General features: G+C 42.2%; 1 protein-coding gene across 2 annotated transcripts in view; it reads left to right on the forward strand.

Annotated features, from left to right (window-relative positions):
• LOC139545405 (PDZ and LIM domain protein 2-like) overlaps positions 1-22,035 on the forward strand; it is a 62,748-nt gene that overhangs the window by 10,541 nt on the left and 30,172 nt on the right. For both annotated transcript variants that reach the window (XM_071353135.1, XM_071353136.1), the window contains exons 2-3: positions 8,712-8,832; positions 15,317-15,468. In XM_071353135.1, the coding sequence (XP_071209236.1) occupies positions 8,740-8,832; positions 15,317-15,468 (245 nt within the window). In that variant the 5' untranslated portion in view covers positions 8,712-8,739. The remainder of the gene's footprint in view (positions 1-8,711; positions 8,833-15,316; positions 15,469-22,035) is intronic.

The raw sequence follows: 22,035 nt of genomic DNA on the forward strand, positions 1-22,035 counted from the left end.
TACGGTAAGCTTCATAATGTACGCTGAACAAAAATATAAACGCAACATGTAAAGTGTAGGTCACATATTTCATGAGCAGAAATAAGATCCCATAAATGTTCCATACGCACAAAAAGCTTATTTCTCTCAAATGTTGTGCGCACTTTTTTTAATCCCTGTTAGATATAATTTCTCCTTTGCCAAGATAACCTATCCTCCTGACAGGTTTGGCATATCAAGAAATGTATTAAACAGCATGATAATTACACAGGTGCATCTTGTGCTGGGGACAATAAAATGCCACACAATGCTACAGATGTCTCAAGTTGAGGGAGTGTGCAATTGGCATGCTGACTGAAGTAATGTCTGCCAGAGCGGTTGCCAGAGAATTGAATGTTAATTTCTCTACCATAAGCCGTCTCCAATGTCATTTTAGAGAATTTGGCAGTACGTTCAACCGGCCTCCCCATCACAGACCACGTGTAACCACGCCAGCTTAGGACCTCCACATCCAGCTTCTACACCTGCGGGATAGTCTGAGACCAGCCACCCGGACAGCTGATGAAACTGTGGGTTTGCACAACGGAAGAATTTCTGCAGAAACTGTCTCGGGAAGCTTTATCATGGAAAGAATGTAGCCAGCTACATTTCCTAATGTTTTGCTTAAAGTTAATCTTGCATTTTACTGGAGAAAAGTAGGCTGTCTACACTGAGAAGTACCTACACTGATCACTACCGTCTGCTGATAGACTGCCCGTTCTTGAATTCTCATCTGAATGAAGTGCAACAGAAGCACTAAATTAGTCTGATGCGGAACAAAAATTACAATAAGAAGCATTTTAGAGCTGCGTTTATGAAACGCAGCAAGGTATTGCTTATGCGTTTTATCTTTTTTAAATATTTTTTTATTTAATTATTCTGCGTTAACGCGACCTCTAAATTTAACATGCTACTTATCTGAGTAAGTAGCTTAATTTAATTAGGTGAAGAATATTGTACACATTTTGCCGTGTTTGAGAAGTCAAAGCCCTTTGGATGAGTTATCTGTACAGCTGCCACTGCAATCTTTTGATTTCCTTGTGTTTTTTTTCTCCTCTGGTTTCGTCCTTGTCTGCTTCTCCCCTATCTTTTCTGAGCAGTGCAGGGATGCCTGTTTCCCTAGCGACGTCAGACGCAACACAGACACCGCGTGTACACGTGCTGCTCCAGAGCCAGTACTGTTCCTCCTTCAGTAGTCTATTTTGTAAATTTGCACAATGTCTCTCGTTTACATTCGCTTGTAAATGTCCAACCTCGCCAAAAATCACATTCGGTAGCTCCTACCTATATATGTATAACTTTATGAGCTGGATTGCCTGTCTTTGCAATTTTGTTTATTTTCATTTTGTGCTCGTTTGCATATTTAGCTTGAAGCCTCCAGATATTCGCTATTACTTGTGCTAATTTTGTTAACATTCTGGTAAGACTGCCAATGTTTCCTTTTGTGTTTTTGGCACCCCCGTGTGTACTAAGCCGGTAATACCGTAACTCTCGGAATGAGAGGACAGTATGAAAGTCTGAATGCCGCCCAACCCTATTGTAGAGTCCGAATGATTTTGCGCTACAAACTATTAAAAGCTACTTATGGAAAGCTGAGACCCTCACAAACACGCACATGTAACATGTTATGCTCAATGATGCACACAAGCTACACGAGTGTTTTGAAGAGAAGGGGTTCTTCTACATAGACCACAGGACATAGTGTCTAAAACTGTTATAAGCTTATAGTTGCTGTCACAAACTCCACACAGTTGTCACTGACTAGTTGGATATTCATTTCCCATTCAGCAAACAATATCTGTACTTACAGCATTCCTATAAATTCCTTTTTATCAGGTTTTTGCTTTGGCGGCCCTTATTTGTTTTGACATTTGTCAATAAAACTCTTGAAAGCAGCTGTTTTTATAGCTTTTTGTTTTCTACTTGTAGCCCTGGTTGTCCTAAACATTTAAATGGTAAAATACTTCATTGTGTGGCTAAATATAAGGGCTGGACATGCAGATAAATGAAAAGCAGATTATTTTTTTTATTAAACAAATATATATTCTTGGGTCTCTGGACTGATGGGGTTAACACCTGAAGTGTAACTATATTACTGTAATGATCTGTTTACCAACAACAGAATTTCAGGTCAATAGCTCACGTTCACCTCAACTGATATAACTGACAGACTATACAGATAGCAAACAGCTATGATCAATAGCAAGCAGTTATCACCCTTACGCTGCCAATGGCAAGCAGTTTTACAGAGAAGTCGGTCCATTAACACTGAATTAGCGCTGTACCTTGTTGATAATGGCTCCAGTGGGAGAGCTGCTGATCCTGGTCCGTCGGACTAATTGAACAGTCCAGAGGCTGGGAACCTTAGTGTCTGTCCCCAGGGACTACAGCAGGAGCAACAGCAGGGGCCTCTGCTGTTTCTCATGGCCACAGCAATTAAGGCCTGTAAATGATGGCGAGCCTGGTAACCCCACTAACTGCCTGACTGTGCTAATGACTGGGTTGGTTAGTGCTGCTTGTCCCAAAACCTTGTGGAATGTACAGACAGCTGTAGATGGCTGACATGGGCCAGTTTAAGGAGGGAGAGATGTCCCAGATCCTGACTGACTGGGTTCACTGTCTGCCATGCTTCTGCCTGGGTGGCTGTGGAACCAGCCTTGGCTCCTAAAGATGGATGACCACCTCAAATGTAAAACTATGGTATATGGAACTAGACAGATCATATTTACAGGAAGATTTAAGACCAGGGACGACATCATGTGCGTTCTCCACCGATCAGTTGTTCATTCAGTCCTGCTAGACATAAGATTAGGAAGGTTGCCACGTGGTGTGCCAAGGTTCAGATATTGATATGTCCAAGTTTCATTTCAAATTCCTACATGCACAGTAATGCTATATAGTTGCATAACGACTTCTGAATCCAGAATTGGGAAATGTCAGCCTTTTGATGTAGGATTTGTCAGCATTTTGTTTCTGGGTCAAACCTGTTTAGTCACAAGTCCACTCCAACTCTCTGTGGCTGTATATAGAACAGATTTGAACAGGGACTTGAACACAATAACTTCCTAATTACACAAGACAAGTATTTGCGAGACTGAGCATGCTTTCTTTTCTATATTTATCTCCATGTTATGCAATTTAGGTTGCTGTCAGTTAAGTGAAGTTGCATTCATTGAGCCCTCCACTGGTGATTTTGGCATTTTAATTCTTGGTGTGGCAAGCTCCCCCAAAATTGATGCATGCCAGCAAAGGCACTACACAACAATACATTAATTGCACTATAATGGTGACAAACGTTGCCCACAAACTGTTAGGGTCTACATAAAGCTGTCCCAGCAGCAGAGCTTTCTTTTCAGCACCATGGAGTGAATCCTTAAAACCGCTACACCTGGCTATCAGCGGAGTCTTGTCTGGGAGCAAAACAGATCATTCAGCCTCATCTTGTGCCTTTTACGACGGATGTAGTCAATATAACTATTAGTTATTTTTAAATGTACAGCGACAGAATTCAGAACATGGGCCATACAGTACTCTCCCTGTACACCAAGTTCGAACCGTAGGATAAATAAAGGGGGCATATAAGCAGACAATGAATGCTCTTAGAATATCCAATGATTACATTACTCTAAAACAGGCTATAGGCTACAGTGGGGCAAAAAAGTATTTAGTCAGCCACCAATTGCGCAAGTTCTCCCACTTAAAAAGATGAGAGGCCTGTAATTTTCATCATAGGTACACTTCAACTATGACAGACAAAATCCAGAAAATCACATTGTAGGATTTTTTTATGAATTTATTTGCAAATTATGGTGGAAAATAAGTATTTGGTCACCTACAAACAAGCAAGATTTCTGGCTCTCACAGACCTGTAACTTCTTCTTTAAGAGGCTCCTCTGTCCTCCACTCGTTACCTGTATTAATGGCACCTGTTTGAACTTGTTATCAGTATAAAAGACACCTGTCCACAACCTCAAACAGTCACACTCCAAACTCCACTATGGCCAAGACCAAAGAGCTGTCAAAGGACACCAGAAACAAAATTGTAGACCTGCACCAGGCTGGGAAGACTGAATCTGCAATAGGTAAGCAGCTTGGTTTGAAGAAATCAACTGTGCGAACAATTATTAGGAAATGGAAGACATACAAGACCACTGATAATCTCCCTCGATCTGGGGCTCCACGCAAGTTCTCACCCCGTGGGGTCAAAATGATCACAAGAACGGTGAGCAAAAATAACAAAGCCTACCATCAGTAACACACTACGCCGCCAGGGACTCAAATCCTGCAGTGCCAGACGTGTCCCCCTGCTTAAGCCAGTACATGTCCAGTCCCGTCTGAAGTTTGCTAGAGAGCATTTGGATGATCCAGAAGAAGATTGGGAGAATGTCATATGGTCAGATGAAACCAAAATATAACTTTTTGGTAAACTCAACTCGTCGTGTTTGGAGGACAAAGAATGCTGAGTTGCATCCAAAGAACACCATACCTACTGTGAAGCATGGGGGTGGAAACATCATGCTTTGGTGCTGTTTTTATGCAAAGGGACCAGGACGATTGATCCGTGTAAAGGAAAGAATGAATGGGGCCATGTATCGTGAGATTTTGAGTGAAAACCTCCTTCCATCAGCAAGGGCATTGAAGATGAAACGTGGCTGGGTCTTTCAGCACATGGGCTACTAAACGCTTACGACACAACATACACTTAGTATTAGTATTATTTACAGTATACAGATCTCCCTGGCATATTACATCATTTATGCAGCAGCATTCAAGACATTTTTGGACTCACCTTGTTGTACTGTGCTCAAATGAACAGGAAGGTGGCATGGCGGTCCTTCTTGTGGGCACATTTTGTCATCAAAGTCTGGCGTTCTCTGGATTCATGGTGCTTTCAAGACAACTTGGAACCTGGAAAAAAACTTTGTTGAATCAAGACATCAGTGATCTTCAGGTCGAAGCTGAAGAAAGAGGCCCGAATTCCCAACTTGGAATTCCGAGTTGGATGACCGTTGAAAGCATATTTTCCCAGACGGTGCACCTTTCCCGTTGTTTTGAATGCGGCAGAAGTTATGCTGGATTGACCGACTGGTCAATGTATTCAACCTTTTTATGGCATGTGAATGTTTATCCTTTTAAGCTTGGAAAAGAGACCCTTAAAAACAGACTTGGACCACACACCCACACCACTGAATAGCAGGCTAGTGATTGCTTTGCAACGCTTGCAGTTATCCACTGATTCCTTCCAAACCACTCATTGTTGAATTTGTGATTTCCAACTTGTTGTGTAATGTTTGTCTAATGGCTGATGAGCACCGATATGTTTTTATCTATGATTTCTCTTCATATGATAAGGATGAAAAAGGATTTGCCAGTAGACTTGATTCATGATGACTGCTTATCTAGCTAAGATTTTGAAAGTATGATGTTGAGATGATCAGGCCAATCAAAGCTACGGTAGATAGATATAACGTGATTTGACGTAATTTTATCTGTGGGCTATAACATTGAGCCTTCTTGAATGGGCACTTCTAATGTAATTCTGTGGCAGCACCCAAGGGGCGCTTGCCTTTTGAGCTCTCCCTGTAGATTCTGCGGCGACGTAGTGTCCCCATGAGTGACAGAACACTGAGCCAATCCCGGTGCGACTAGAGAACATTACCAACCCCTACGCTCCGTATTTTCCGTTGGCTGCCCCACCACCACAGAAAGCACTGAGCTAGGCTGAACTACCTGTATTTTGGAGCTGCCTTACTCAATAAAGTATAAAATAGACCATGTTTGTATATGGATTTATTAACTCTTTTTATTTTTTTTATTTTTTTAAACATTGTTTAAAATGTCAAATTTATATGTGACACGTATTAATGCCAAAAATAAACAGGAAACAAATAATGTGTGTGTGCCCACACAGTACCAGTTTTTCTATTTTCTACGTTGTGAAATAATAGTGAAGACATCAAATCTATGAAATTACACATGGAGTAACCAAAAAGTGTTAAACAAATCAAAATATATTTTAGATTCGTTAAAGTAGCCACCCTTTGCCTTGACAGCTTTGCACACTCGGCATTCTTTCAACCAGCTTCACCTGGAATGCTTTTCCAACAGTCTTGAAGGAGTTCCCACATCGTTCACTCTGCGGTCCAACTCATCCCAAACCATCTCAATTGGGTTGAGGTCAGGTGATTGTAGAGGCCAGGTCATCTGACGCAGCACTCCCTCACTCCTTCTTGGTCAAATAGCCCTTACACTGCCTGGAGGTGTGTTGGGTCATTGTCCTGTTGAAAAACAAATTATAGTCCCACTATAATTTTAGTCCCATTATAGTAATCACAAACCAGATGTGATGGTTTATCGCCATGCTGGTTAAGTGTGCCTTGAATTCTAAATAAATTACTGACTGTTACCAGCAAAGCCCCCCACACCATCACACCACCTCCATACTTGACGGTGGGAACCACACATGCAGAGATCTGTGCACCTACTCTGTGTCTCACAAAGACACGGTGGTTGAAACCAAAAATCTCCCATTTGAACTCATGGACCAAAGGACCGATCTCCACCGGTCTGTCCATTGCTTGTGTTTCTTGGCCCAAGCAAGTCTCTTCTTATTATTGGTGTCCTTTTAGTGGTTTCTTTGAAGCAATTCAACCATGAAGGCCTGATTCATGCAGTCTCCTATGAACAGTTGATGTTGAGATGTGTCTGTTGAACTCTGATGCATTTATTTGGGCTGCAATTTCTGAGGTGCAGTTAACTCTAATGAACTTATCCACTGCAGCAGATGTAACTCTAGGTCTTCCTTTCCTCTGGTGGTCCTCAGAGCCTGTTTCATCATAGCGCCTGATGGTTTTTGCGACTGCACTAGAAAACTTTCAAAGATCTTTAAAATGTTCTGTATTGACTGACCTTCAAGTGTTAAAGTAATGATGGACTGTCGTTTCTCTTTGCTTATTTGAGCTGTTCTTGCCATAATATGGACTTGGTCTTTTACCAAATAGGGCTCTCTTCTGTATACCACCCCTACCTTGTCACAACACAACTAATTTGCTCAAACGCATTAAGAAGGAAATAAATTCCACAAATTAACTTTTAACCTCTTTGGGATCTATGTCCTTCCACCGGGAAGGTTGAGCTAACGTGCACTAATGTAATTAGCATGACGTTGTAAGTAACAAGAAACTTTCCCAGGATATAGACATGTCTTATGGGCAGAAAGCTTAAATTCTTGTTGATCTAACTGCACTGTCCAATTTACAGTAGCTATTACTGTGAAAAAATACCACGCTATTGTTTAGGGCATAACAACAAACTTATCATGGCAACTGGTTTTATACATTCACTTATATTCAATGTACTTATATTCAATAATATTGCTCTGATTTGTCATCCTCATGCTGACCAGACCGGACACGTCGCATGCGCGAGCGTCGCAAAATACATTTTGAAATCCATGTTATTCAATTATTGCACCCACACTGCTCGCGCGCGCCAACGAGCGTCTGCAACGCCAAGGGCTAAAATAGAACTCATTCCTATTTCTGATTTAGATCGCGCTGCGAGTCCTGCCTCTCCCATCTCCTCATTGGTTTATAGAAGCAGGTACCCACGTGTCATCTCCTCATCGGTTATGACCACGTGGGTGATTGAAAGACTAACTTTGTTGTCGTGGTAATACAATGAAAGTTTAGATGGATCACCATATAAATTCAAAGATGAAAAAGCCTGGAAGGAGGATAGATGACAAGAAATGATTCGGTTGGCCGTTTTATGTGTGGATTAATTGTCGGAGTAGAGGTCCTTGTGCATTTCAGGTAAAATAACAACTCAATGTTTATATCCCAGGACAAATTAGCTAGCAACAGCAAGCTAGCTAAAAATGACAAATTAATGTTAACTAGCAAGTGCAAGCTAGCTAGCTAAATTGCCATACATGTTTAATGCTTTTCGACCTGTCCCCAAATGAATGTCATTGGTTCAGAGTTTGTTTTGATATTTTAACTTGCGTGTCGTGATCGTGTTTGGTGTGGTGGGGCAAAATACATTTATGCATGATGGCGCACGCGCGCAGCCGGTTTGGGTTCCGTGAGGGTCCCAGAGATAAAATGTAGCATAGTTTTGTTTTGATAAAATACATTTTTATATTAAAATGTAGGAACTGGGTTCTAAAGTTTGAGCCCCTGCTGTTTCTCAACACAGCATGAATTACAAAGGAGAGGGAGCTGTCACTGTCTCAACATAAACACATGTGCAAATGATAAACACTACAGTAATGTTGTGCATGAGAAGGGCCTGGAGTTATGGGGGCCAATTGTATACTGTACCCATTGGATGCATTGACATACTGTGAAACACACTTCCTAAGGGAAAGGGCAGCACCCTGTGCTATGATCCCTTTTAAAATAAGATGGAAATAAGTCCATGGTGAAAAATAAATGAGATATCTGCTGAACAGAAATGTTTGACTTGATTTGTATCCTGTGGTAAGATACCACATTTTGCTATGTTATTAAAAAAAATCATAAGGATATTTTAAGGATTTATTGAAACTGTTGGTTTGCAGGAACTTCAACAATGTCAGTCATGTGCCTTTTGGGTTTCGGATTCCTTCCATTCCTTTTAGATGTGGTTACACAATGTTATGTCAGGTGACAGCAGTTCTCACGTCTCCTCTCTCTCTCGGGTTGGAACAGGCAGTAGGTGGCAACCTCTGGTCACGTGATGGCGCTGACAGTGAACCTGATTGGGCCGTCTCCATGGGGGTTTAGAATATACGGAGGAAGGGACTTCAAGAAGGCGATAACCATTTCCAAGGTAATTGCTAATGACCTTACGGCTAGTCTGTCACACCCTATCCTCTGTAAAGCAAAACATGGCATGCAAACTCTACTTCCTCAGTCTCTGCTGTACTTCTCTGCTCCTCTCATTGTTTATCTTCATTGGCTGCCTTCTACCTGTTTCCTTGACTACTGTATTTAGTCAGATTGGAATGAAAGCTACATCAGGAGGAAACCAGGGGGGGGGGTGCTGCTGAGTGTCAGACCATTGTGTGTGCACGTGTTTGTTTTTCTATTCTTGATTTTCCAAGCTTGTGAGGAAGCAACAGGAAGAAGGAGCTTTAGAAGGGAAGACATTAGCATATAGTTCTCCTCCTCTGAAAACAAATCAGAAAATCCAGGGCAGACTGCTCCCTGCCTGCCACAGCCACTCTGAAACCCAGGGCAGACTGCTCCCTGCCTGCCACAGCCACTCTGAAACCCAGGGCAGACTGCTCCCTGCCTGCCACAGCCACTCTGAAACCCAGGGCAGACTGCTCCCTGCCTGCCACAGCCACTCTGAAACCCAGGGCAGACTGCTCCCTGCCTGCCACAGCCACTCTGAAACCCAGGGCAGACTGCTCCCTGCCTGCCACAGCCACTCTGAAACCCAGGGCAGACTGCTCCCTGCCTGCCACAGCCACTCTGCCCACTGCACATCCTGATTCCTCACTACCATGGAATTCTCTATCATTCCTCAAACCTTTGAATGCAAGTGAATTGTAGTGTTTTTGGGGTACTGTTGTTGACTTCAAAGGCATCATTTCTTGTCAGCCCATTTAATAGCTACTTTCTTGTGACGATGGGCATTCCTTCTAATTTCCTCACTCTAGTAGTCAACAACACCAGCATGCAGGAAACACAGGGAATTGTCTCAACTATCAAAGTCACGTAAAAGAAACAGGGACCCATGCTGAGGAGGGAGACCTCATCAGTGAAAGTGGTTGTCAAACCTATTGGAGAAGCAGGATCCCCCCCCCTCCTCTCTGGTTATGCAGCTATAGCTTTGGTCTGTCTGAAGTGGTTGCATCTTGGCACTGAAACAACATGGATGGCCCCTCCTTTTCCCGTCCTGTTGGCCTGAATAGAGAGCTTGCCCCTTTCTCTGTCGGGCATAGCCCCTGAGAAAAGCTGCATCCTTAGTTTATGCCCTGATCAGAAAAGGCAGGCAACATTGTGGGTCGCCACAGCAACACGTAATTGCCACTCGAGTGGACCCACAGACATGGCACCTCTGCCCTCTTGCTTTGCAAAATGGACAAACATCCTGTTGCCTGTCATTCTCTCTGCAGTCTTCCATGTTTCTGCTGGAGATTTATGAAGGAGGCCTCTTCTCTTCACTGATGTGGTTTTGTTTTTTTCCCTATTTCTGTCTTTAATTGTGCGCCAGCCTTGTCGATCGCAAAAGTTGGGCTGCTCTCCGTTGTTCACAAGTGCTCAATACTCCGAGTTAATCTGAGTGTTTGCTGGTGTGTTTTTGTTCCGGGTAACTCCATTTGAATTCAATCACTTTTTGATAGCACCTCTTTTGAATTTAACAAATATTCCCATTCATATATTTGCCTGTTGTAGAAGTGCTCAAAGTGACTTTTTGGACCTGAATGCCAAAACATTCAAGCGATAAAGTTGACCTATTTTTGCCTACCATACCATGTGACATAAACAGTTCAGATTGATATATCATTTTACAAGCTTACAAACAGGGTTGTTAAACTATTTAATAATTTCTGTAATATTTTGTAAATTATCTAAAAGCTTAAACAATTTTTTTCATATGTTGTAGCTTAGACCCTATTTTACATCATCTGATGTTTTTGTGTTGTGCCCGCCATCGGTTGAGACACAACATGCTCTTGAATACCGGGTGGGTGTCATGTTTTGGCTGGTGAATACAATTAAAATTTTAACTCTCAAATGCTACTACAAAGAAGATAGGTCCACACATCAGAGAATGTTGACTTGAATGGGTATGTCTGTTTTTAAATTATACTGTCAATCTTCCACGGGGAAACATATTGAAAGTAATTAGAATTGAACATTTCAATGGTGTACCAGCAAAATTTGTATGTCATGTTATTTTTATTTTTATTTTTTATTTATTACTATTTATTATTTATTACTGCATTGTTGGGTTTAGAACCAAATTGTTACTTTACAGCCTTATTATAACATTGATAAAATATATTTTATTCCTCATTAATCTACACACAATACCCAATAATGACATATCGAAAACAGGTTTTTAAAATTGTTTGCAAATGTATTAAAATAGAACAACAGAATACCTTATGTAAGTATTCAGACCCTTTGCTATGAGACTTGAAATTGAGCTCCGGTGCATCCGGTTTCCATTGATCATCCTTGAGATGTTTCAACAACTTGACTGGAGTCCACCTGTGGTAAATTCAATTGATTGGACATGATTTGGAAAGTCGCACACCTGTCTATATAAGTTGTCTTATATAACTATATATAACTGTCCCACAGTTGACAGTGCATGTCAGAGAAAAAAAACAAGCTATGAGGTCAAAGGAATTGCCCATAGAGCTCCCATTTGTGTCGAGGCACAGATCAGGAGAAGGCTACTTAAACATTTCTGCAGCATTGAAGGTACCCAGGAACACAGTGGCCTCCATAATTCCGATATTAGAAGAAGTTTGGAACAACCAAGAATCTTTATAGAATTGGCCGCCCGGACAAACTGAGCAATCTGGGGAGAAGGGCCTGAGCCCGGACTTGAAAATAGCTGTGCTGCAACGCTCCCCATCCAACCTGACAGAGCTTGAGGATCTGCAGAGAAGAATGGGAGGAACTCCCCAAATACGCTACGAGCTTGTAGCGTCATACCCAAGAAGATTCAAGGTTGTAATCGCTGCCAAAAGTGCTTCAACAAAGTACTGAGTAAAGGGTCTGAATATTTATGTAAATGTGATATTTCCGTTTTTTTTATACATTTGCAAACATTCTGAAAACATGTATTTGCTTTGTCATTATGGGGTATTGTGTGTAGATTGGGGGGGATTTTTATTTATTTTTGTGTAACATTTTTACAATAAGGCTGTAACATAACAAATTGTGGAAACAATCAAGGGGTCTGAATACTTTGACTGCAATGTATACTAAACATTTAAAAATTGAATTAAACATTGTCTTTGATCCTATGAAATTTCTGGATTTACAGTACCAGTCAGAAGTTGACAACTACTCATTTCAGGGTTTTTCTTTATTTTTACTATTTTCTACATTGTAGAATAATAGTGAAGACATCAAAACTAGGAAAAAACACATATGGAATCATGTAGTATGCAACAAAAAAAGGGTTCAACAAATCAAAATATATTTGAGATTCTTCAAAGTAGCCACCCTGTGCCTTGATGGCAGCTTTGCACACTCTTGGCATTCACTCAATCAGCTTCCTGAGGTAGTCACCTGGAATGCGTTTTCAACCGTCTTGAAGGAGTTCCCACATATGCTAAGCACTTGTTGGCTGCTTTTCCTTCACTCTGCGGTCCAACTCATCCCAAACCATCTCAATGGGTTGAGGTCTGGTGATTGAGGCCAGGTCATATGATGCAGTACGCCACCACTCTTTCCTGGTCAAATAGCCCTTACACAGCCTGGAGGTGTGTTGGGTCATTGTCCTGTTGAAAAACACATGATAGTCCCACTAAGCGCAAGCCAGATGGGATGGCTTATCGCTGCCGAATGCTGTGGTAGCCATGCTGGTTAAGTGTGCCTTGAATTCTAAATAAATCACTGAGTGTCATCAGCAAAGCACCCTCACGTCTCCTCCTCCATGCTTCATGGTGGGAACCATACATGCAGAGATAATCCGTTCACCTACTCTGCGTCTCACAAAGACACGGCGGTTGGAACCAAAAATCAAAAATTTGGACTCATCAGACCAAAGGACAGATCTCCACCGGTCTAATGTCCATTGGTTGTGTTTCTTGGCCCAAGCAAGTCTCCTCTTCTTATTGATGTCCTTTTTAGTAGTGGTTTCTTTGCAGCAATTCAACCATGAAGGCCTGATTTCAGGCAGTCGTCTCTGAACAGTTGATGTTGAGATGTCTGTTACTTGAACACTGAAGCATTTTATTTGGGCTGCAATTTCTGACACTGGTAACTAATGAACTTATCCTCTGCAGCAGAGGTAACTCTGGATCTTTCTTTCCTGTGGCAGTCCTTTGAGAGCCAGTTTTTCATCATCGCGCGATGGTTTTTGCGACTGCACTTGAAGAAACTTTCAAAGTTCCTGAAATTTTGCAGATTGACTGACCTTCATGTCTTAAAGTAGTGATGGACTGTCATTTCTCTTTGCTTATTTGAGCTGTTCTTGTCATAATATGGACTTGGTCTTTTACCAAATAGGGCTCTCTTCTGTATACCAACCCTATTTTGTCACAACACAACTGACGCATTAAGGAAAGAAATTCCACAAATTATCAAGGCATACCTGTTTAATTGAAATGCATTCCAGGTGACTACTTCATGAAGCTGGTTGATAGAATGCCAAGAGTGTGCAAAGCTACTTTGAAGAATCTCAAATGTATTTTGATTGTTTAACACTTCTTTTTTCTTTTTTTTTGGTTACTACATGATTCCATATGTATGTTTTTTTCCTAGTTTTGATGTCTTCTATTATTTTACAATGTAGTAAACATAAAAAAAACTCTTGAATGAGTAGGTGTGTCTAAACTTTTGACTGGTACTCTGTATGTGTGTTTTATTTTTATATATATATATATATAATTGCATGTGAAAACCAACCTGATATTTTGATGTTCAAATGTGGGTGGGGTTAAATGTGGAATGCCTGGTCAAGTGCACAGCAAACACCTGTCCTTTCAAAGTAGGTGGTCACCCTTCTAACACCGTTCTATACATCTATCTATGAATGAATTGATTAATGGCTGTGCCAAGATGAGGGCAGATTTCTCCATTTCTGCATACAATTGAGTGTGTATTGACTTATTAATGAACTGTTACTGTAAATGGTTAGCTGACTGATATATCCCAGCTATCTAGCTAACCATGGGTAATCTTATTAAATGATGCTATACAGCCCAAACAGTGTATATATTGCCTTAGCTTATAGTTTGTTAGTGAGTTGTTAGTGAGCAGATCTAACTAGCTGGAATGAAGCAAGGGTGTAAATAGTAAATGTATCCTTTCACTGTTTACAGTAGGTCCTCAGCTAGCCAGACCTGTCTGATCGGGTGCCATGGGTGTATCCAGCGTACACCTGTGCAAATCTGTGTGTGTGTATCAAAGGAATTAAACATCTAACCAATGCCGCAAGTGTAGTGCTGTAGGTCCACCACACACCTGGAGGTTGTATGAGAGAATAGAAATATGAGAAAATTGGACAGGTTTAAGCAATACGGCCAAAATTGCACCAAGCGTATCAGAGGGTAAGGTAGATCTCTCATCATGTCACCATCTATCAATTCCTTTGGGTAGTAGGCTAGGGGTTGTTTCTGGACAGGCAGTGGATATTATGTTAGCTCAGTAATTAATTCAGCCTGGCACTGTCCCCCCCAAAATTGCTGTCAAATACTTGCATCATCTGTCCTCAATTGCATTTCCTTGATTCATTGCATCCTCTCTCTCCTCATCCTTCTCAAAACCCATTTGGATAAGAAGGTCAGAGGTCCCTCCCCTCTCGCCTTCTTATCCAATGGATTTTGAGGAATGAAGGAAATGAAATTGAGATTCTCCCCTTGTTTCCTCCATTCGTCAACTCTCTCAAAGCACATTTGGGGGAGAGGAGGTTCCTCCCCTCAGGCTCCAATGCACTTTTTAAGAAGAGGCAAGGAGGACAGAGAAAGCAAGAATGTGATGTCTAGTTTACACGCAAACACACACTGCTTGAAGAGTTTACTGATTTGATGTTTTGGCATTCATGTCCAAAAAGTCACTTTCTGGCCACTTCATGAGCAGACATGTATGGGAAATGTTTGTTTAAATCAAGAGATGCTGTCAAAGGTATTGAATTCAAATAGATGTACCCTTCCATTAGGCTGGAATTCCCCCTAATGCAGGCAGTAGGCCTTGACATTGGGGGGGGGGGGGCTGGCATCAAAGGTTAGGCCAGAGTAGTGAACCCCACCGGGTGTCATAAATCCTCACTGTTGAGGTGTTCCAGGCGCATGACGAGCCGTGGTGTCTATTACATTTTGGTCGCAATAAACATTAGAATCACTTGCTAGAGTCCTGCAAGACCTGATTGACACCTGGAAGGCAAACTGAGGAAAACAGCCCATCTCTTCACAACAGCCACATAACCTGGCTGGGCCTCATGTTATTACAGTCATGACCGTTCACATCTGTCATCCCTTGACAAATAGTCCAACACTCATAAGATGTGCAGCCTTTCGTTCAGGCATGCTGGTTATTTACATTGCTGATGGCACCATGTCTGCACCAAGTCCACAGGCAGTAGAGCGAGTCTGACTGCAGCCCTTACTTCTGGCCCACAGGTCAACGGGGGCAGCAAAGCCGAGCTGGCTGCCCTGCAGCCTGGTGATGTCATCTTGGAGATCAATGGAGAGAACACAGTGGACATGCTCAATGTGGAGGCCCAGAACAAGATCAAGAACTCCAAGACTCAACTGCAGCTGCTGGTGGAGAGGTAGGGTTCACTACATTGCACAGATGTATTCTCATGTACGGTATCTAAGAGTGTCAAGATGTTTTCATATCTTGGCGTAGATTTACATTTTTTGTCATTTAGTAGACTCTTATCCAGAGCCTTGCTCAAGGGAATATTGACAGATTTGTCACCAAGTTTGCTTGGGGATTCGAACCAGTGACCTTTTTGCTACTGGCCCAACGCTCTTAATTGCTAGGCTAGCTGCCTAGATTACTTTTATTCTGTAGGAAGTCCTTACATTAACAGCTTGGTCATGGAAACACTCATCCAAACATCAGATGGGGTCACCACAACGTGGCATAGAGGCCACATCTGTGCCTTCTGGTCAGCTTAGATCTGCTGATTGCTTGTATATGTGCCAGTTCCACAGTCGCCACATCCTCTTTCCGAGTTTCCACTTGTCTGCTGTTTTTGTTTTTTAATGTCTTAAGATGTCCCAGCTCTCTCTCCCTACAAAGGACCAGTGGTTTCATTCTGGGGGAATACCAGAATGGGTCAGAATTATGTTGCCAAAATGTACTGTCCAAACTTTGTTTGGAAGTTAGCTGAGACCTTGTTAGGGTGGCAGAGAATTGGCTCCACATTGGACCTTTTCCTGTGAAGTGAGACCATTCTTGGCTGGTGTTTTGATTATGGCTCAGTCTGTTTTTCCTGTGTCTCTCTCCCACCAACTTCTACCTACACTACTGCTCAAAAGTTTGGGGTCACTTAGAAATGTCCTGGTTTTTTAAATAAATATTTTTTGGGTCCATTAAAATATCAAATTGATCAGAAAGACAGTGTAGACAATGGGCATACATAGGCCCATTATCAGCAACCATCACTCCTGTGTTCCAATTGGATTAGCTAACACAACGTACAAGTTTATCACTTGAAAAGGCTTATTGATCATTAGAAGACCTTTTTGCCTCAAGTCCTCAACTGGCAGCTTCATTAAAGAGTACCCGCAAAACACCAGTCTCAACGTCAACAGTGAAGAGGCGACTCCGGGATGCTGGCCTTCTAGGCAGAGTTGCAAAGCAAAAGCCATTTCTCAGACTGGCCAATAAAAATAAAAGATTAAGATGGGCAAAAGAACACTGACACTGGACAGAGGAACTCTGCCTAGAAGGCCAGCATCCTGGAGTCGCCTGTTGACGTTGAGACTGGTGTTTTGCGGGTACTATTTAATGATGCTGCCAGTTGAGGACTTGTGAGGCTTCTGTTTCTCAAACTAGACACTAATGTACTTGTCCTCTTGCTCAGTTGTGCACCGGGGCCTCACTCCTTTCTATTCTGGTTAGAGACAGTTTGCTCTGTTCTGTGAAGGGAGTAGTACACAGCGTTGTATGAGATCTTCAGTTTCTTGGCAATTTCTCGCCAGGAATAACCTTTCATTTCTCAGAACACGAATAGACTGAGGAGTTTCAGAAGAAAGTCTTTGTTTCTGGCCATTTTGAGCCTGTAATTGAATCCACATGCTGATGCTCCAGATACTCAACTAGTCTAAAGGCCAGTTGTATTGCTTCTTTAATCAGAACAACAGTTTTCAGCTGTGCTAACATAATTGCAAAAGGGTTTTCTAATGATCAATTAGCCTTTTAAAATTATCAACTTGGATTAACTAACACAACGTGCCACACAGGAGTGATGGTTGCTGATAATGGGCCTCTGTATGCCTATGTAGATATTCCATAAAAAAATCTGCTGTTTCCAGCTACAATAGTCATTTACATATATATATATATATCACACACCCCGTGAGATACAGACAGACGTGCACACACTTCCTCTTTGCTTGTCCCCGGCCCATGTGAGTGGATTTTTCCCTGCTGACCCCATGCCTCCTTCCGAGCCAGAGACAACACACCGTGACTCGTTAGCTGCCCAGGACAATGGCACTCTGTAGCTCCGCAAGCTGCCCCAAGTCCCACTGTTCTACTGGCAGAGGAAGACAGGAAGGGCAAGGTGGTGAAGGGTGGTCTGCACTATCAAGGCCCTACCGTCTTTAGATGGTAAGCAGTACCATGTCTCTCTTACCCATCCTAGTCCAGCACCTCTCTAGCCACCTCCAATCAACTACAGTATGTGGCCCCATGTAGGGTCAACCTGCAGCATTATGCAATGTTGTTCTTAAATGGAAGTTTACTCCCAGAAGGCATCATTCAAAGCACACACACACTGTAGTGTAATGCCTAATAATCTGAAGTGTAAACAAAGAGGACCCTGGTAAATGGGTTTACAGCCCTGCTGATCACAGCAGCTGGGTTTGCACATGGGCAGAGGTTGGCATCAGCCCACCCTTAGAACAGGAGTGTTGGTTAAGGGCGTGCCTGTCTTAAACTGAGGAACTGCTCCATTGCAGATGCACTTGCCAGTGCTCAACCCATCAAACAACCCGTTGTGCAATAACCAGATTTGTGGACTCTTTGCTGTACTTCTTGATTCCAGTTTGAAATCTGCAGCTCAGTGGAGATTTTACTGTTACGCTCAATAGAAAAACACCAGCAGTATCTTGTCATTTAGCCTCCATTGCCCTCAGCTGTCTCTTAATGAATCAATTGTTCACTGACCCTGTGTGCATGTCTTGTACCGCTGGTCCTTGTAATGTGATGTTACTGAGCAACTGCAGATGGGCATCGGAAATTGTCTAACAGCTGTTCTATAGGTGACTATAGAGGCAGCCCTATAGTCATTTTTCTTTAAAAAATTGCGCCAAAGTCTCACGTCTGACTAGTTTACAAGTGAGAAGTTATTTTTTTATTTCACCTTTATTTAACCAGGTAGGCCAGTTGAGAACAAGTTCTCATTTACAACTGCGACCTGGCCAAGATAAAGCTCAGTGCGACAAAAACAACAGAGTTACACATGGAATAAACAAACGTACAGTCAATAACAATAGAAAAATCTGTGTACAGTGTGTGCAAATGAAGTAAGGAGGTAAGGCAATAAATAGGCTAATAGTGGTGAAGTAATTACAATTTAGCAATTTACACTGGAGTGATATGTGCAGATGAGGATGTGCAAGTAGAAATACTGATGTGCAAAAGAGCAGAAAAACAAATATGGGGATGAGGTACAGTTGAAGTCGGAAGTTTACATACACCTTAGCCAAATACATTCAAACTCAGTTTCACAATTCCTGACGTTTAATCCTAGTAAAAATTCCCTGTTTTAGGTCAGTTAGGATCACCACTTTATTTTAAGAATGTGAAATGTCAGAATAATAGTAGAGAGAATGATTGATTGATTTTGACTTCAGCTTTTATTTCTTTCATCACATCCCCAGTGGGTCAGAAGTTTACATACACTCAATTAGTATTTGGTAGCATTGCCTTGGAATTGTTTAACTTGGGTCAAACGTTTCGGGTAGCCTTCCACAAGCTTCCCACAATAAGTTGGTTGTATTTTGGCCCATTCCTCCTGACAGAGCTGGTGTAACTGAGTCAGGTTTGTAGGCCTCCTTGCTCGCACACTCTTTTCAGTTCTGCCCACACATTTTCTATAGGATTGAGGTCAGGGCTTTGTGATGGCCACTCCAATACCTTGACTTTGTTGTCCTTACGCCATTTTGTCACAACTTTGGAAGTATGCTTGGGGACCCATTTGCGACAAGCTTTAACTTCCTGACTGATGTCTTGAGATGTTGCTTCAATATATCCACATAATTTTCCATCCCCATGATGCCATCTATTTTGTGAAGTGCACCAGTCCCTCCTGCAGCAAAGCACCCCCACAACATGATGCTGCCACCCCTGTGCTTCACGGTTGGGATGGTGTTCTTCGACTTGTAAGCCTCCACCTTTTTCCTCCAAACATAACGATGGTCATTATTGCCAAACAGTTCTATTTTTGTTTCATCAGACCAGAGGACATTTCTCCAAAAAGTACGATCTTTGTCCCCATGTGCAGTTGCCAACCGTAGTATGGCTTTTTGATGGCGGTTTTGGAGCAGTTGCTTCATCCTTGCTGAGCGGCCTTTCAGGTTATGTCAATATAGGACTCGTTTTACTGTGGATATAGATACTTTTGTACCTGTTTCCTCCATCTTCACAAGGTCCTTTGCTGTTGTTCTGGGATTGATTTGCACTTTTCGCACCTAAGTACGTTCATCTCTAGGAGACAGAATGTGTCTCCTTCCTGAGCAGTATGGCGGTCGCTTGGTCCCATGGTGTTTACACTTGGTAGCAATTTCCAATAGTACGCAAGGTTGAGCCATATTTGTGGAGGTCAACAATTGTTTTTCTGAGGTCTTGGCTGATTTCTTTTGATTTTCCAATGATGTCAAGCAAAGAGGCACTGAGTTTGAAGGTAGGCCTTGAAATACATCCACAGGTACACCTCCAATTGACTCAAATTACATAATTTAGCCTATCAGACGCTTCTAAAGCCATGTCCTCATTTTCTGGAATTTTCCAAGCTGTTTAAAGGCACAGTCAACTTAGTGTATGTGTTCTGACCCACTGGAATTATGATACAGTGAAATAATCTGTCTAAACAATTGTTGGAAAAAAATTACTTGTGTCATGCACAAAGTAGACCTCCTAACCGACTTGCCAAAACTATAGTTTGTTAACAAGAGATTTGTGGAGTGGTTGAAAAATTTGTTTTAATGACTCCAACCTAAGTGTATTATTCCAACTTCAACTGTAGGTAGTTGGTTGGATGGGCTATTTACAGATGGGCTGTGTACAGCTGCAGCGAATCGGTAAGCTGCTCTGACAGTTGATGCTTAAAGTTAGTGAGGGAGATATAAGTCTCCAGCTTCAGTGATGTTTTTTTATTCAATTTTTTTTTGTCATTTGTTCCAGTCATTGGCAGCAGAGAACTGGATGGAAAGGCGGACAAAAAAGGTTTTGGCTTTGTGGATGACCAGTGAAATATACCTGCTGGAGCGCGTACTACGGGTCGGTGTTGCTATGGTGACAAGTGAGCTGAGATTAGGCGGCGTTTTACCTAGCAAAGACTTATGGATGACCTGGAGCCAGTGGGTTTGGTGACGAATTTGTAGCGAGGGCCAGCCAACGAGAGCATACAGGTCGCAGTGATTGGTAGTATATGGGGCTTTGGTGACAAAACGGATGGCACTATGATAGACTGCATCCAATTTGCTGAGTAGAGTGTTGGAGGCTATTTTGTAAATGACATCACCGAAGTCAAGGATCGGTAGGATAGTCAGTTTTACGAGGGTATGTTTGGCAACAAGGCTTTGTTGTGAAATCGGAAGACGATTCTAGATTTAATTTTGGATTGGAGATGCTTAATGTGAGTCTGGAAGGAGAGTACAGTCTAGCCAGATACCTAGGTATTTGTAATTGTCCACATTCTAAGTCAGAACTGTCCAGAGTAGTGGCATGCCATGGTCTATGTGAACAGTGTTCGAATGGAAGTCAAGATGTCTATAAGACAAGACATTGGTATGTACTGTATATTAGTTCACTGGATTGTCGCCATTCTTTCGGTTTTCATTATTAATGTGAAGTTGAGACGGCAGGCACAATCGATTGCATAGATTCCTATCTAACTGAAGAATGCATGGTTGGCAAACTACCAAGTCCCCTACATGACAAAGATAAACATACTGTTCCATTTTGGATCATAATACAAGTCCCAGTTCCGTGCAGGGATCAGATCTCTAGAGGTGAGACGATCATCTTCCCCTCAGACAGCCACTGCTCTCAGCCCATGCTCATCTACCCATCTACTGCTGTACATGAGGTCTGTGGTAGAGGGCAAAGGTCACATTACATAAGGCCCAGCAGTTAACCTTGGATGCATCTCATTGTCTGAAGGACATCAGTTAACTTTATCCTCGTCTCTCTCAACCACAGGAGCTTTCTTCTGTGAACTGTTGGCATTCCAAGTGAACACAGGCCTTCCCTTACAGGGAACTTATTTTGAACTCCAATGAACCATCCATTATGTCCCATTTTATCCTGCAAGTGTAATATTTTCTGACTGCTGTAGCATGAGGAGCCTGTTTTTCTATTTCAGCTGTTCCTCTGGTTGGATTTGTGCCTGCACATGTGGAGTATTCAGATACAGCCCAGACTCTGTTCCTGCTGTTAGAGGTGTGTTTCTGGGCGATTTACCACAGGCATCCAGGGTCTTCCTGTGCGCCTCATTACCCTGGGCTGAGGCTCAGCTGAGAGGAGAGGCAGGCAGCCCTACAGTGGGGGGTCACTAGTTGTGTACATTGGCTTGTACAGTCCCTACATATTTCCCTTCCGAACTCAATGATAGAACTGCGTATTTGTTTTATTAAAGCGAGCACAGTGAAAGAGCTGGAAAGATGACTCTGCTAGGAGCGTCATGTTAAAGAGCATCAGAATCTTCAAAACAATTCTCTACTACCTGTCGACTGCAGGCATTTTTAATCAAAACGACATACCAGTGGTTGTACTGACAGCACTTTGGCATAGGGGAAACCAAAACAAGGTGTCTGATTCGAAGATCCGCTTTTGATTTTTGCAGCTGCGCACTTGCACATTGGTGCATACTTGCTGTTAGTCTTCAGTTTTGCGCTCCGATCTCTTGTGACATATACGCACTTCGGAGGCGGTAATC

Source organism: Salvelinus alpinus, chromosome 19 (genome assembly GCF_045679555.1).
Source record: "Salvelinus alpinus chromosome 19, SLU_Salpinus.1, whole genome shotgun sequence".
NCBI lineage: Eukaryota > Metazoa > Chordata > Actinopteri > Salmoniformes > Salmonidae > Salvelinus > Salvelinus alpinus.